The 18452-nt window shown below is 35.3% G+C and overlaps 1 protein-coding gene across 1 annotated transcript; it reads left to right on the plus strand.

Moving 5' to 3' along the window:
* Positions 1–1662: 1662 nt before the first annotated feature.
* Positions 1663–7357, plus strand: LOC117344941 (DNA-binding protein Ikaros-like). Its single transcript, XM_033907826.1, has 2 exons — positions 1663–1761; positions 3921–7357. Exon 2 carries the CDS (start codon positions 3950–3952, stop codon positions 5501–5503), a length of 1554 nt encoding a protein of 517 aa, XP_033763717.1. The 5' UTR covers positions 1663–1761; positions 3921–3949; the 3' UTR covers positions 5504–7357.
* The last annotated feature ends 11095 nt before the right edge of the window (positions 7358–18452 follow it).

Raw genomic sequence — 18452 nt, forward strand, 5'->3', positions numbered from 1 at the left:
ACTTATTAATGTCATCAAAGATCATTTTTCTATTCAACAATACATTAATTACAGTAAAAGTGAGAAAATTAAAAGGCAATTTGAACTCAATTGGAAGAAATGGAAACCTGTTCTAGATTTATAGTCATCTGAAAAAGATAGTTCCTCTTTGCATATATAGCTTTAGGTCCCCAAAGACTGACATCGCCTGTTCTAGCTCCTTTCCATTACTTTTTATTTTTACCATTTAAAGAAATTTTCTCCCATGCTTCAGTCATGTTTATTTTTGTCTGTCTTTGTGTGTGTGCGTTCTATGTGTGATGGTGTGTCCGGTTATGCGTCTGTCTGTGCGTGTGTCTGTTTGTCTTGTGTGATGGTGCGTCTATGTGTGTGTCTGTCGGTGTCGAAGTGTGTGTGTGTGTATGTCTGTGTAATGGTGAGTCTGTCTGTGTCTGTCTGTCTTGTCTGTGTGATGGTATGTCTGTCTGCTTCCTTCTCACTCTGTATAAATTTAGGTTAGGTTATGTATGTATGTTAATTAATATGTAAATGATGTAAGTAGATGTGAGGCTTGTGGTTCAAGCTTAAAATAATCGTGATGAAGATGAGGTTTTTTGTGTGATGATAAGGATGATGATGTTTTATTGTGATGAAAAAAATGATAATAATTTATGACCATTCATAACCGATTAATCTGGCAAGCTCATCGCACACTCACTTTTCTTCTCTTCCCTGCACATTTCATATTTAATCAAAACATCTTTCACATTTTGTTTTATTGCTGATCTTGTCCATCTCAATATTATAAATTTCAATTGAAGGGCCACACAAGCTCTACAGCTTAATTGTTTCCATATCCTTTTCAGTCCTGAAGCAATTTGTTGTAATTTGTCTTGTCTACAAGAAACGAAATACAGTTTATACTAAAAGGTTTACGTAAGTACAGGTCGATCTTGATGTATTCTGTATTCTCATTTCATCTAACCATTTTTTTCCCTATTTTCTCGTTCCTTTGTCTGCTTATTTGTGCTATGTAAACTATATTATATGCTGATTACATTACTAAATATAAAATAACACTATGTTTTCCTATGTCATAATTATTTAATTAACAGTCCTACATGTTAGTCATAGATAATGCATATCAGAGACCTTTATAACTATCATATACTATAGGTCCCTGTGCATATTTAGTTATTTGTTTAAAATCCGTTATGTTACAATGGTATTTCTATTATTCTTATCGATCGATGACTTGGCATAGGAAATAAGAATATCAACATATCTGTGAATTTATTCAAGTGTGTAAAAAAAAATTAACAGTGACTTTAATAACTAAATGATACTATACATGTAAGCAGAGACGTATTTCACATGACTATTTCAGACGTCAATATGCGTATACAGATCTGCTATAATAGATCTCTGGTTTTATATGCGAGGACGTAGCCTTTTTTGTTTTACCTATGATATCCTATGAAAGCTAGAATAAAGCATATTTCAATGGGGTTCTCTGTATTGGTAATCATTCATTTAAGAAAAAAATATATATTAGTTTCTGTGACAGTGATGATGAGCGTTCCTTCACCATCACATCGCACCCAATCACTAATATATTTTGTCCAATCAGAAGTGTTGAAACTTAATTCGTAGTCAAGGTCTTTTGTGCGTTTGCAGCGAACGTCACTTCCTTGATAAGCAACAACTGACAGCGATGTTGTTGGAGATTGGCCGAAACTGGATGTGTCGGTTGACAAGAGTTGTTCATGGCATATTTGTAAGGTAATGCATCGCGGAAATGATATTATTTAATCTCTTGCATGATCCTTACTGTAACCTTTCCTTAAAAATGCAATAAGTGAGCGATCATGATGATGCCTTTAGCTTCTACGTGTTGCATTCCACGGTCGCGAGCTGTCCGAATTTGACACCCCGAGGCTAATTAATTAGGCTCTGGGGTCACTTTTGAGGATAGTCTTTCAGCACTATTTTGGCTGTTTTCCTTCGCAATCAAACCTATTGATCAAACGCTGTGAATTAATGCGAAAAAACTAGTTTGTTAACTACGAGTGATTTATGCATCTGTAATAGTCTCTGGCTCTGGACGGTATAGTTACGGGTCACTTCGCCCTTCTTTATAAAGGGTAGGATGTCTGCACAGAGATCAAATCAAAGAGAGTTCACAATAGGTTAAGATATTTCATTGGTGCTAATTAATGTTTTAGGTGTACCATATTTCATCAAAATGTAACCCTGGTAAATACTAATTGGAATATATAGCTCAGCTAGGGAAACCTCTCTTTAGATTGACTGATTAAGTGTAAAGCCAGAGGTCCCAGGTTCCATCCTTAGCAGATGCATATAATGACCTCTTTACATTGACAGTTATAGACACCCCATATGTAGGATTATTAATAGTGTTACTTTGATTTCTCAAGCATTGCCGGAAACTTGAGGAGGATGTAAGTTTGATAAATACCTAGCCACAATACCATTCTACTAGACAGACAGCCACTCATTTAACTAGATTGGTTCAATGTAATTTGTGCCTAATCCAAATGTAATATTTATGACAATAGAATATGTTAATGAATCAAATAAGTTCTTTGTTCAATCAATAGCTGAGGCATTGATTTTAATATATAATTACCTCCTTTACGTAAACTATGTTATTTTAGTCCACCAGGGATCGACACTAACAGTAGCCCGGTGGCCCTGGTCTGTCTTGATTTTGGTCAGGCTGCCAGAATGTCCAAACCAGCAGTCCTAAAGTGTGGGTTGCCAACATTAATATTTTCAGTGTATTTTCAATGTTTGATTTCCAGCTAAAAGTTTCCTTCATTTAATTCAATAATTTTATTTTCAAAACTTTTTTTTATAAAACCCTTTTGTTTCATATCTGATATTTTTATGCTGGACACAGGAAACTGCATCTAGAATTCAATTTTTACTTCAGTATTCGGGTAAAGGGCCTCTGGAAATGCCCCCGAATCCTCCAGGAAAGCCTTCACCTTTGACAGCTAGCCCTTGCTGCCTCGTTTAAAAACCTGGCAACTCAGCGGTCTGTCAAGGCAATAAGTGTCAACCCCTGTCCACCTGACCATTTTCGTTACTATGACGAACTTACTCATCAGAGGTGAAGTGTGCAGAGTCTGCAGCACTTTATGCGTAGCATGGCATAAGTGGTACAGATCTAGAGTGGACCGGACTGTGTACATTTTGGGTGGTGCAATACTGCAATATGTTGCATGAAAAAAGTATTGCTTTTGTATTTATTCTAATGAGAATAGATATACCTCCAGAAAAAAAGTGAGACACATGTATTGTGAGATAGAATGTACTGGGAGATAGAATGGTGAAAAATGATATAAATTGGTGTATTTCAATCTTGTGTTAACTGTGTTTCCAGTGAAACAAACTGTGAGGTACAATTTATTTTAACGAGTCCTTTTCAACTTGTTACTGATAAAAACAATGAGTCACACAATGTTAAATTTTAAAATTTTCAAAAATTCTGTGAGTTCAGGTCCTGAGACTCGCATTTAGATTTATCTCTGGTTATTGTGGGACGTAATAGTAGGTTTGCCGTCAAATTGCCGATATGATGCTGTGATATTATTTAGGGGTGAGGTATATTATGTGTATTGTGTTGGAGCTCTAGGCAGAGTTGTAGTTAAACGGTTGAGTGATTTGTTGGTGTATGATGAATACGTAGGTAGTTCTAGTAGCCCCATTCACATATGATTCCTTAGTCATGTGCAAAGCAATTCACTTTTATTCCTATATGGGAAGAAAACTTTAGAAAATGTTCAGAATTCAAACTTATGATTTGAAATGAAAATTAGGGAGGTATATTGCAAAGAAAACCAGTTTATTCTTTTCATTGTTGAAAAATTTGAAGAAAACATATTGTAGTCATATTTTAGTTGTTTCTTTTGTAGGAGGCTGTGACGAGTACACCTGATATAGTATGACTTCCTCAGAGGTCTCCATGGAAACAAATGCTATGGCTGCTCCCACACGGGATCCATCAGCCATCATAGACACTGCAGCACACATTCAGGAAACAATGGCAGCGCTGGATGAGAACCAACCATTCTACACCAAACAGGGGGAAAACTTCATGTGTAACCTTTGTGACAAATCATTCAACTATAAAAATGGCTTGATCAGACATTTAAGGTTGACCCATGGAAAAGAAAAACCATTTGAATGTAACATTTGTCATCGAAGATTTGGCTACAAGAACATCTTAATGGAACATCAGAATATCCACTTTGGAATAAAACCCTATGCTTGTAATCTTTGTGACAAACGTTTTGCAGCAAGGTCTAATCTGGTTCAACACAAGTTGGTACACAGGAAACCGTTTTCTTGTACGATTTGTACGAAACGGTTTGACAAACCTGAACAACTTCAGAGGCATCTGCTGGGTCACCCTGGAGGAGTATTGAGCTGTAACCTGTGTTCCTTCTCCACTACAAACCAGTTGTCACTCAATGACCACATACAGAAGAGTCATCCACCACAGATCATGAATACAAAGGACAAACATTCCTCAACTCTTGAAGGGTCGTCAGTTGATAATTCTGGATTCAATCAGCAGAAAGGTACATTACCTCAGTTTGGTGTTGCTTTTAACTTTTCTAAGATGAAGTCGCCAAGTCAACAAATGCAAACTCCTTCTCCGAGCCATTCAGGGAGCAGTAGTCCTATGGTGTCATCAAGCCCTGGAAACGATATGAGTGTAGACAGTATTAGACGTATTGACAGTATATGTGCCAACTTGGCATCACGCAATCCATCCGCTCTACCTCAGGGAGACCTCGGTGGACTGACCCAAATAAAACAAGAACCTCAGTCCCCTTGTTCTGACAATGCCGATTCCGCCCATTTTATGAACCCTGGCATGAGTTCTCCATTTGGACACAACATGAGTATGAATCATCTAAACCAACAGCGTATGCACATGGGAGGCTACTCTGGTACAGGTCACTTTGGTTCAAGTAGTGGCAGTCATCGTGGCCGAAGTCAGAGTACTGATAATGCTGTTTTAGCCTCTGCTGTAATAAATGTGGAATCCACACAACCTGGCTCAGCGAGGCACAGCAGTGGCCAAACAAAAGAGGCAGCTGATTCTACCAGCAATGTGTCTGAGGTGCTGTCCATGCTGCAGACTCTTGCTCGACGCTCTGAGGAAGAAGGCCCTGGGAAGTTTCCACAAATTTCAATCACAATCAGTCATCCAAAAAACAATGTGGATAAAGCTACACAATTCACACAGCACAACCCAAGCGCACCCAATCTGCAGGACACCCTAGCTTATTATGAGGCTCAGGGCAAGATCTACAGATGTCAGCACTGCCGTATTTTATTTGAGGAGCGTGGGCTGTATTTTCTACATGTTGCCCTTCATGGCTCGCCGAACCCCTGGGAATGTAGCATCTGTCATACTGTATTTGGTGACAGAAATGACTTCCACCTTCATTTGATCAACCAGCAGCATTGTCATGGTACTGTATAAAATCAGCACCAATCAGGTTCATAGTGTTAATTTAGTATCTACACCAATGGTTTTGCTTATATTTATTATATTTATCTCATGAATGGCCCTATGCCCTATAATAGTTACAACCTTCTTTCATAAATTCACATCGATGAACCGATGCCATTTTAGCATTATAAGTACTAAATACTGTCACAGATATATATATGAATATGTATTAAACTTTAGAAAAAAAAACAATGTGCATCAGTAGACATAAAAAATAAAGAGATAATTATATATAAACACTGCATTATCACTAATGCTTTCAAACCTTCTGGGCCATCTTCAGGTGATTGTTGTTAATACTAGTTCTTTGTAATAAAACAATCACCTGAAGATGGCCGGGAAGGTCTGAAAACATTAGTGATAATGCTGTGTTTAATTTATCTCTTTATTTTGATTCATACATTGTTTTCAATTTGGCAGTTAAAAGTTTAACTTTTGAATTGTTTCACATCTTTTCTCATTGATCACGATCTTATCAACAATTATTTGATTATATGAAAAATAGACCTACACCCTCGTCAATATATGAAAATTTGGAGAGAAAAATGAAAGTTAAATGATTTGATACGTCAATCAATTAAAGGTTTATTGAATTTGTTAAATAATTCCGTTTTGATGCTCAAGCAGTATAAGCATGCATGCTATAGCTAACTGATCGTGACCTTGAGTGATTTGGAGATGGACAGGTGGAGAATGCATATTGTATATCTGCCAGATATAATATGTTGGATTTAGTTTTTCCAATACCATTTAAACCCACCGAATTTCTTAGAAATATGAAAAAACAAGAGACAGAAATTTGTCCTTTACATTATACATAATAATGTAAAATCCATAATTGATTCAAACAGTATATGAAATTTTATAAGGAAAGAGGAGTGGTTTTAGTAAAGCCGTTAAAATCTTTGCTGATATACAGTATTTTAAGTTAGGAGTATAAGTCTGTTCTGTAGATAACTTTTATTTCTTATAAACTGAAAATCAATCCTGGTTTCACGTGCATGGAAACTTTTTATTAAGCACAATTCCCTATGATTTTGTTACATTTTGAGTACTGATTTTGTTGAAGATAAATATATATATTATACCACAATATATCTGCTGATGGCAAGATCAAAGCAATGTTAAATTTATACATACTATGTATGTACAAACAGTGAAAAAAAAACAGAAAATCTTTTTGACTAATTTCAGAAAAGGAATTTGAGAAATTGTGTAGTTCAACACATCTGCAGAGTGAGGGTTGTGAAGGCCCCGAAGCCCTTTATTACATACATAGTGATAGTTATCATATGCTTATATATAATTATGTATAAATATGATTATAAATACTAGCACATTGTTAGACAATTTTCACAAAAGTTTTGTTGTTATAGATATATATAGTGTTTTATATATATTTAATATTTTAGTATACTACATATATTTATATATATACAATTGTATTTGAACTTTAAATGCCATTTCATCAAAGTGTCATTATTTTTTCCATTTTTCATTAACAGTATTTTATTTTAATTAAACCTATTTCTTGATAGATATACCAGTTCTCTTACATATATTTATTCTCTATGTGCAATAGTTAAACAATATTATATAGATCTTTATATATCTGCTTATATTTTATATTCCATGAATGCAGATCTAGACAATTTGTGTGTTACTAGCAGAAGAAAGTTATGCCCCTTTGTGCATATGGGATGAGTTTATGAGGAGAGAGAATGATTCCTTTCTGAATAACTAAGTTTTTTTTTGCACTTTTGTATTATGTAATTTTATAAAAGGGACTAATATCTGTTTCACATTTTCTTCGGCAATAAGAAAGGGGCTATATAAAGGGATGTATCTAAGTTTCTTCAGGACCGTTTTCAATTTCTTTTAGGAGAATATATATATACATGTATATGGTCCTTTGTATAAGTCAATAAACGTTCTTGGTTCTTGCATGCTGATCATGTATGTTGACTATGGTAAGACAGCACTGCCACTTAAATTTATCCTGTATATGCACACACTATTACAGGGTGTGAAGAGATTGGGCAAACAAAGCCGCATTCACAATTCAAACATGAGATGGAAAGAGGAACCATACATGCCATATTTTTGGGAGACCAATAAGGGAGATTGATGATTATTTTAAGGGAATTTTGCCTAAAATAAGGGAGATTTGTGCGCGACATAAATATCGACATTTTTACTCAATTTTTTAGCAATTAACTAATTTTGAAAGTGATAAAGAATATTTGTATTTATTTTAGATATTAATCATATTGTATATGCAAACAACAAAAAGTTGTATAAGGTAAAAAATGCAATAAGTATACATTCAGATTCTGATGATATGGATTTTTTTCCGATTTTTTTTATGCAACACAAAAAGTTTCACAGCTTTATGCATATTGCATAACAGCATTTGAAAAGGGTATATTATAATTACATGTAGCTAAAGATTAAGACAAGCAAGTTATTCATTTATCAGTTTGGATTTTCTTAAAATTAGAAAGCTTGATCCACTCCGAGGGAACACATCAGTTGTAAAAATCACCATGAAATGTCCTGTGGGATACCTTATGTTGGACCATTTAGATATAAAAATATTCCAAGTGTGCAAGTGTATACATGAAATTATGAGAACGGAAGATGTTAATGTTAGGAGACTGCAGTAAATCTTATCACGATCATTCTAGATTTTGTATATTGTCTCTGTCATGGACTGTACAGTCATTGTAAACACCATGATTGACCACTTTGTAACGACCAACAGATGTGCTAATTTTGATAGTTTTCTAAAAGAAATTATCGGATTTCATCTTGCTATCACTGATCAACGATACACATGGTAAATGAAAAACACGTGTGATTTTGCGTCTGACCAGACTCTGTATCAATTACCATCATCAAAGTATGGTCCTAAAAGAAAACAAACCATAATTCAAGTCTGTTAGCTAAGGGGGTTAAAATTGTTTGTAAGCGACTTGCCTTTATTTCATGGTGATAGATATTCTAGTGCAAACATTACACTAGCTAGAGCTTCGTGTGAAAGCCGTGTCCAACAGGCGCCATTTTGATTGAGTGATCACGTGAACAGATGGATCACGTGATCGCTAAATTTAGCCAAATCTCGCGGGTAAAACACTGAATTGTAAACAAAAATGGCGTCGGCAAAAATACCGGAGGGAATTACAAAATGCGGGAATTTTGGCTCTCCTGCCGGGAGGAAATAAATGACTTGAAAATAAGGGAGATTTTGTCTCACGCCGGGAGGTATGGCATGTATGAGGAACGCAATATCATAGAAAAGTATGATAATATACTGCATTAATCAAATAGCTTTTTAAGAATATTTTAAGAAGTTAGAAGTGTTTTTGTCTTGCTTTAAAGTCTTGCTTTTAAAATTTAAAATAATTGATAATTTTTATTTGGACATACTTCGAAATATTCGTTATACTTCAACATTAGATGCAGAAATTTATTAAAAGTCTCTTTGATATATAATGCAATGCATTGATGTTGCCTTGTGGTCACAGACATAGACAAACCACAAAGACAGCAATGTCAGAATCAAATGTGCTCTGTGAGAGGCTCAGTATACAGTTATAGAGAATGGGGATTGTCTCCTTAACTGGGATATATTCTGTGAGATTCCAGGGATTGTCTCCCTTTTGGCATCCCTTGAACCCTGACTTTAACTTACACTAAGCCTATTTCTAAGGAGTTTTAACTCAGTGTAAGATGATACAGCTTTAGTCAGGGAAATTGAAAATTAATGAAATAAGATTGGTTTTCTCTTTTGCTATGAGAATTACATTTGTGTAGACATATACCTGTAGACACAAACAGCAATTTTAGCAGACATATTCAATAAGGAAAGTCTTTCTTATTATTCTAAATATTAATGGTCTCTGATTGAGGGTTGTGAAATTAAGTACCTGGTATGCAATCCCTCTTTGATTAAAACTTATTTTTTATTTTTTGAAGAAATTGGTCAGTATTTTTGGGTGCTTTGCTCGATATTTGTGATGGACAGTAACATGTATTTATGGTTTTAATTTTAGGTCTCGGATTTACAGGAAAGAAATATTTGGAAAATACAATAAGATATGTATACAATATGTACATCATCAATTGATTTGATACAATTATTGTTTCTATGGAATAATTGTAGGCCTTGACAAAAAAATCGAGTAACATTGATGTTTTGTTGTGTATGAAGATCGATGCTAGAGTTTGCAATGGGATAATATATATATAGTGGGAAGGTAAATTTTTCATTTTAATTGAAGGGGCTGGTAGGTTATGGCAGAGATTCCCAAAATTTTCCTGTTACATTTTTGTTATTTCTTCCATAACCACACAGATGATTTCAGTGTATAGATATTTTACTGTGGTTTTAGGTATCTAGAACATTTGTTGAATTACTCTATATGTAAAGTTATCAACAACTGATATGTCCAGTAGTGCAATGGAAAAACTGTTCTTGGTTTATAAGGAAGTAGTCCGGGGCGTTTCCTGTGACATATAGCTATAGCTATATACAGGGGCACAGAGTAATCCAGCACTAGTTCTCATGTGGGATCCCCCATCTTCCGTTTGAGAATAATAGAATCTTACATGGGTCTGTTCCGTGGACAGGGATACCTCAACCCGAGTGTGAGAGTTTGACCACTCAACACGAGGCTTGCCGATCGAGTGCTGGCCAGCCTGCATTTAGAAGCTCTGTTTTAACTTTTATCAAAATCCTGTATATAACGAGCATACTTGCTTACTTTCCCGATTAAGTCAGAAATTTCCCGAATTTGAATAAAAAAGGTTCATTGGCCAAGCTTGAAATTAGTTTGGGGTTTTTTAGGTGAGGGAGGGAAGTATTCAGGTAGGGAAGTTATTTTCCAATAGCAAATGATCTCCCCTTAGATTTTGTGTGTTGTCCAGTCAGGAATGTTGATCACGCCATTCCTCCTCCATGAGAATTTCAAAAAGTTGGCAAGTATGATCAATTCAATCATAATGTTCTCATACCAAAAAGTTGTATACTTTGTTCATATATAAAGGTTGTTTTTGCTAGTTAGCTTAGGTCTGTAACTGGATATAGAAAAGTTCGCTTGAGTCCCCCAATTTAGGAATGTTGTTACTTGGTACCTTGTCATGAAGAGGTTGAGGGAAAAGAAATGCTTCAACATCCCAGCCAAAACTCAGGTGTAAGAAAGTGATATGTTGTTGTTCATGAATGGTATATTGATGTAACATTAAAGGAAATTTCCTTCACCTTATTATTCCTACACTTATATACTAGTCTTTTATGTTATAGTTATATAAATAGATAATTTATTATATTATTTTGTAATATAAGATAATTAGCTCGGATATATGATCAAGTATACTGATCGAGATGTGATTTGTGTTTACAGATTCTATATTTTATATACCTGATGTTGAGATTTGATCATACTAGCTATAATATTAGACAGCCAGACAATATTGTATTCAGCTTCAGTAGCCTATTTCTGACTGGAGAATTTTCTGCTTAAAGAATGTCCATCTGAAAATGATGTCCATGGTCACAAATACCTTTAGATCCTTCTAATAAAGCAATGAATGTATTAGGCGAGGTCAAACAAGGCTACACTCACCGTAATGAGCTAGCTATATTTTTGTGATCCAGATTTCCAGATTTATCTTAATTTATATTATAATGATTAAGTAAAATTAATAGCAGTAATTTGGAGAAGTATATTCTAGAGAACTAATTATTACAATTATTATATATTTTCGCATTAGGAAAGCATTTTTCTGGACAAAACTATGAAAATATCAAAATTGTACCATTTAATATTCAGAATTATTTGTGCTATATTGAAGCTAAAGGTACCTTGGCAATTTTAAATGCCCCAGAGTATTTCTGGATTGAAACAAATTAGAGGTCAGTCAAAACAGTGCATCTGCTTTAATTCTTACAGCATTTTAGATTGATTTTTAGGTTGATGTAGTACAGTTTTACATCAGTTTATTTTAATTCAGATTTATTCAGGAAATCCGTTTGACTTCAATAAATTTGTAACAGTTACATGTGTAAAACCAATGTATTGGTGTTTCAGGCAGTGGTTGAAAAACAATATTTAAAAAAAAGGAGGAAATATATTTGAAATCATATATAATGATTCTTGACTAGTAACCATGGGTAGTGTTCTTTTAAAAGCAATGTATTGTATAAACTTCAGCCAGTGTGCTTTACATCAAGTTATCCTGCAAACCAACATGCAATTTTGTGAATTAAAACAAAATTTCAGCGAAAACAACAAGGTGTTTTTTTATTTATATATTTTGGAGCCCTCCAGTTTGTTTGACCTATTGCTTTAGGGCTTGTTGTGTAGTCCATTACCTGGTAACTTTAATGGGCTACATGTATATGATCAGTGTTAGAAACTGTTCAGTTATTTTAATATAATTTTATCTGTTTTATTTTCATGTTACTTTCTGGATAAGTTCTCTTGACATCAAGTTGGAACTTGTATTTAGAGAAATTCACAATGAATATGAATATACATTCATTTGTTTTAACAAATGTATGTAGGATTTTCCGGGTGTATCGGAGGACACTCACTGTTCCGGAGCACCTGGTCAATAGTCTCCATACAAATCTGTATTTACGTTCATATTTGTCCCTTTGCAATAGCTCGTCTGAATTGAAGGCTCATGATGTGGGCAGTATTAAAATTGCTATAGCCCCTTGTTTGTCGTCCTCTGACATTTTTGGGTACATTTTGACGAAACTCCCCAAGAATAACCGGTATAAAAATGTATTTGATTTTGCAATAATTAACGTGAAAATAAAATATAATATCCCCTTCGAATGTAGAATAAGTAAGATCTGGAGCCTCAGGCTAAAAAGTCTGGCTTACTGAGTGGAAAATAAAGTATGATATTATCGTCGTATGTAGAATAAGTCAGATTTGGAACCAAAGGCTTACTGAGTGGAAAATAAAATATGATGTCATCGTCTTATGTAAAATAAGTAAGATATGGAGCCTCAGGCTTACTAAGTGGAAACATACTGGTTAACCTAAGGATGTAGGATTTTGAACATTATATTATGGAGGGATGGTGGAAATTGTATTAGAGGTAGAGTGTTAGACATTGTGTTAGAGGTAGAATGTTAGACATTATATTAGAGGTAGGATGGTAGACATTGTATTAGAGGTAGGGTGTCAGACATTGTATTAGAGGTAGGGTGTTAGATATTGTATTAGAGGTAGGATGGTAGACATTGTATTAGAGGTAGGATGGTAGACATTGTATTAGAGGTAGGATGTTAGACATTGTATTAGATGTAGGGTGTTAGACATTGTATTAGAGGTAGGGTGTTGGACATTGTATTAGTGGTAGGGTGTTAGACATTGTATTAGAGGTAGGGTGTTAGACATTGTATTAGAGGTAGGGTGTTAGACATTGTATTAGAGGTAGGGTGTTAGACATTGTATTAGATGTAGGGTGTTAGACATTGTATTAGAGGTAGGGTGTTAGACATTGTATTAGATGTAGGGTGTTAGACATTGTATTAGAGGTAGAGTGTTAGACATTGTATTAGAGGTAGGGTGTTAGATATTGTATTAGAGGTAGGGTGTTAGATATTGTATTAGAGGTAGGGTGTTAGATATTGTATTAGAGGTAGGATGGTAGACATTGTACTAGAGGTAGGGTGTTGGACATTGTATTAGTGGTAGGGTGTTAGACATTGTATTAGATGTAGGGTGTTAGACATTGTATTAGAGGTAGGGTGTTAGACATTGTATTAGAGGTAGAGTGTTGAACATTGTATTAGAGGTAGGGTGTTAGACATTGTATTAGAGGTAGGGTGTTAGACATTGTATTAGATGTAGGGTGTTGGACATTGTATTAGAGGTAGGGTGTTAGACATTGTATTAGAGGTAGGGTGTTAGACATTGTATTAGAGGTAGGGTGTTAGATATTGTATTAGAGGTAGGGTGTTAGACATTGTATTAGAGGTAGGGTGTTAGACATTGTATTAGAGGTAGGGTGTTGGACATTGTATTAGAGGTAGGGTGTTGGACATTGTATTAGAGGTAGGGTGTTAGACATTGTATTAGATGTAGGGTGTTAGACATTGTATTAGAGGTAGAGTGTTAGACATTGTATTATAGGTAGGATGTTGGACATTGTATTAGAGGTAGGATGTTAGACATTGTATTAGATGTAGGGTGTTAGACATTGTATTAGAGGTAGAGTGTTAGACATTGTATTATAGGTAGGATGTTAGATATTGTATTAGAGGTAGGGTGTTGGACATTGTATTAGAGGTAGGATGTTAGATATTGTATAAGAGATAGGATGGTAGACATTGTATAAGAGGTAGGATGTTAGACATTGTATTAGTGGTAGGATGTTGAACATTGTATTAGATGTAGAGTGTTAGATATTGTATTAGAGGTAGGGTGTTAGACATTGTATTAGAGGTAGGGTGTTAGACATTGTATTAGAGGTAGGGTGTTAGACATTGTATTAGAGGTAGGATGTCAGACATTGTATTAGAGGTAGGATGTTAGACATTGTATTAGAGATAGGATGGTAGACATTGTATTAGAGGTAGGGTGTTGGACATTGTATTAGAGGTAGGATGTCAGACATTGTATTAGAGGTAGGATGTTAGACATTGTATTAGAGGTAGAGTGTTAGACATTGTATTAGAGGTGGGATGTTGGTCATTATATTAGTGGTAGGGTGTTAGACATTGTATTAGAGGTAGGGTGTTGGACATTGTATTAGAGGTAGAGTGTTAGACATTGTATACGAGGTAGAGTGTAGACATTGTATTAGAGGTAGGGTGTTAGACATTGAATTAGAGGTAGGATGTTAGACATTGTATAAGAGGTAGGGTGTTAGACATTGTATTAGAGGTAGGGTGTTAGACATTGTATTAGAGGTAGGATGTTAGACATTGTATTAGAGGTAGGATGTTAGACATTGTATTAGAGGTAGGGTGTTAGACATTGTATTAGAGGTAGAGTGTTAGACATTGTATACGAGGTAGAGTGTAGACATTGTATTAGATGTAGGGTGTTAGACATTGTATTAGAGGTAGGATGTTAGACATTGTATTAGAGGTAGGGTGTTAGACATTGTATTAGAGGTAGGGTGTTAGACATTGTATTAGAGGTAGAGTGTTAGACATTGTATACGAGGTAGAGTGTAGACATTGTATTAGATGTAGGGTGTTAGACATTGTATTAGAGGTAGGATGTTAGACATTGTATTAGAGGTAGGATGTTAGACATTGTATAAGAGGTAGGGTGTTAGACATTGTATTAGAGGTAGGGTGTAAGATATTGTATTAGATGTAGGGTGTTAGACATTGTATTAGAGGTAGGATGTTAGATATTGTATTAGAGGTAGGATGTTAGATATTGTATTAGAGGTAGGGTGTTGGACATTGTATTAGAGGTAGGATGTTAGACATTGTATTAGAGGTAGGTCGTAAGACATTGTATTAGAGGTGGGATGTTAGACATTGTATTAAAGGTAGGGTGTTGGACATTGTATTAGAGGTAGGGTGTTAGACATTGTATTAGAGGTAGGATGTTAGATATTGTATTAGAGGTAGGGTGTTAGACATTGTATTAGAGGTAGGATGTTAGATATTGTATTAGAGGTAGGGTGTTAGACATTGTATTAGAGGTAGGGTGTTAGACATTGTATTAGAGGTGGGATGTTAGACATTGTATAAGAGGTAGGGTGTTGGACATTGTATTAGAGGTAGGGTGTTAGACATTGTATTAGAGGTAGGATGTTAGACATTGTATTAGAGGTAGGGTGTTAGACATTATATTAGAGGTAGGGTGTTAGACATTGTATTAGAGGTAGGGTGTTAGACATTGTATTAGAGGTAGGGTGTTAGACATTATATTAGAGGTAGGGTGTTAGACATTGTATTAGAGGTAGGGTGTTAGACATTGTATTAGAGGTAGGGTGTTAGACATTGTATTAGAGGTAGGGTGTTAGACATTGTATTAGAGGTAGGGTGTTAGACATTGTATTAGAGGTAGGATGTTAGACATTGTATTAGATGTAGGGTGTTAGACATTATATTAGAGGTAGGGTGTTAGACATTGTATTAGAGGTAGGGTGTTAGACATTGTATTAAAGGTAGGGTGTTAGACATTGTATTAGAGGTGGGATGTTAGACATTGTATTAGAGGTAGGGTGTTAGACATTGTATAAGAGGTAGGGTGTTAGACATTGTATTAGAGGTAGGGTGTTAGACATTGTATTAAAGGTAGGGTGTTGGGCATTGTATTAGAGGTAGGGTGTTGGACATTGTATAAGAGGTAGGGTGTTGGACATTGTATTAGAGGTAGGATGTTAGATATTGTATTAGAGGTAGGGTGTTGGACATTGTATTAGAGGTATGATGTTAGATATTGTATTAGAGGTATGATGTTAGATATTGTATTAGAGGTAGGGTGTTGGACATTGTATTAGAGGTAGGGTGTTAGACATTGTATTAGATGTAGGGTGTTAGACATTAATTGTGTTAGAGGTAGGGTGGTAGACATTGTATTAGAGGTAGAGTGTTAGATATTGTATTAGAGGTAGAGTGTTAGATATTGTATTAGAGGTAGGGTGTTAGACATTGTATTAGAGGTAGGGTGTTAGACATTGTATTAGAGGTAGGATGTTAGATATTGTATTAGAGGTAGAGTGTTAGACATTGTATTAGAGGTAGAGTGTTAGATATTGTATTAGAGGTAGAGTGTTAGACATTGTATTAGAGGTAGGGTGTTAGACATTGTATTAGAGGTAGGGTGTTGGACATTGTATTAGAGGTAGGATGTTAGACATTGTATTAGAGGTAGAGTGTTGGACATTATATTAGTGGTAGGGTGTTAGACATCGTATTAGAGGTAGGGTGTTGAACATTGTATTAGAGGTAGAGTGTTAGACATTGTATTAGAGGTAGGGTGTTAGACATTGTATTAGAGGTAGGATGTTAGACATTGTATTAGAGGTAGGATGTTAGACATTGTATTAGAGGTAGGGTGTTAGACATTGTATTAGAGGTAGGGTGTTAGACATTGTATTATAGGTAGGATGTTACATATTGTATTAGAGGTAGGGTGTTAGACATTGTATTAGAGGTAGGGTGTTAGACATTGTATTAGAGGTAGGGTGTTAGACATTGTATTAGAGGTAGGGTGTTAGACATTGTATTAGAGGTAGGGTGTTGGACATTGTATTAGAGGTAGGATGTTAGACATTGTATTAGAGGTAGGGTGTTAGACATTGTATTAGAGGTAGGGTGTTGGACATTGTATTAGAGGTAGGATGTTAGACATTGTATTAGAGGTAGGGTGTTAGACATTGTATTAGATGTAGGGTGTTAGACATTGTATTAGAGGTAGGGTGTTGGACATTGTATTAGAGGTAGGGTGTTAGACATTGTATTAGAGGTAGAGTGTTAGGCATTGTATACGAGGTAGAGTGTAGACATTGTATTAGATGTAGGGTGTTAGACATTGTATTAAAGGTAGGGTGTTGGACATTGTATTAGAGGTAGGATGTTAGACATTGTATTAGAGGTAGGGTGTTAGACATTGTATTAGAGGTAGGGTGTTAGACATTGTATTAGAGGTGGGATGTTAGACATTGTATTAAAGGTGGGGTGTTGGACATTGAATTAGAGGTAGGGTGTTAGACATTGTATTAGAGGTAGGGTGTTGGACATTGTATTAGAGGTAGGATGTTAGACATTGTATTAGAGGTAGGGTGTTAGACATTGTATTAGAGGTAGGGTGTTAGACATTGTATTAGAGGTGGGATGTTAGACATTGTATTAGAGGTAGGGTGTTAGACATTGTATTAGAGGTGGGATGTTAGACATTGTATTAGATGTAGGGTGTTAGACATTGTATTAGAGGTAGGGTGTTGGACATTGTATTAGAGGTAGGGTGTTAGACATTGTATTAGAGGTAGGGTGTTAGACATTGTATTAGATGTAGGGTGTTAGACATTATATTAGAGGTAGGGTGTTAGACATTGTATTAGAGGTAGGATGTTAGATATTGTATTAGAGGTAGGGTGTTGGACATTGTATTAGAGGTAGGGTGTTAGACATTGTATTAGAGGTAGGGTGTTGGACAATGTATTAGAGGTAGGGTGTTGGACATTGTATTAGAGGTAGGATGTTAGATATTGTATTAGAGGTAGGATGTTAGACATTGTATTAGAGGTAGGATGTTAGACATTGTATTAGAGGTAGGGTGTTGGACATTGTATTAGAGGTAGGATGTTGGACATTGTATTAGAGGTAGGATGTTAGATATTGTATTAGAGGTAGGGTGTTGGACATTGTATTAGAGGTAGGATGTTAGATATTGTATTAGATGTAGGATGTTAGATATTGTATTAGAGGTAGGGTGTCGGACATTGTATTAGAGGTAGGGTGTTAGACATTAATTGTGTTAGAGGTAGAGTGTTAGACATTGTATTAGAGGTAGGGTGTTGGACATTGTATTAGAGGTAGGGTGTTGGACATTGTATTAGAGGTAGGATGTTAGATATTGTATTAGAGGTAGGGTGTTGGACATTGTATTAGAGGTAGGATGTTAGACATTGTATTAGAGGTAGGATGTTAGACATTGTATTAGAGGTAGGGTGTTAGACATTAATTGTGTTAGAGGTAGAGTGTTAGACATTGTATTAGAGGTAGAGTGTTAGACATTGTATTAGAGGTAGGATGTTAGACATTGTATTAGAGGTAGGGTGTTAGACATTGTATTAGAGGTAGAGTGTTGGACATAGTATTAGAGGTAGAGTGTTGGACATTGTATTAGAGGTAGAGTGTTAGACATTGTATTAGAGGTAGGGTGTTAGACATTGTATTAGAGGTAGGATGTTAGACATTGTATTA

This window comes from Pecten maximus, chromosome 16, assembly GCF_902652985.1.
Source record: "Pecten maximus chromosome 16, xPecMax1.1, whole genome shotgun sequence".
Classification (NCBI taxonomy): Eukaryota; Metazoa; Mollusca; class Bivalvia; order Pectinida; family Pectinidae; genus Pecten; species Pecten maximus.

Excerpts from the sequence above, each read along its gene's own strand:
- LOC117344941 (XM_033907826.1), top strand. The coding sequence starts at position 3,950 with ATGACTTCCTCAGAGGTCTCCATGGAAACAAATGCTATGGCTGCTCCC.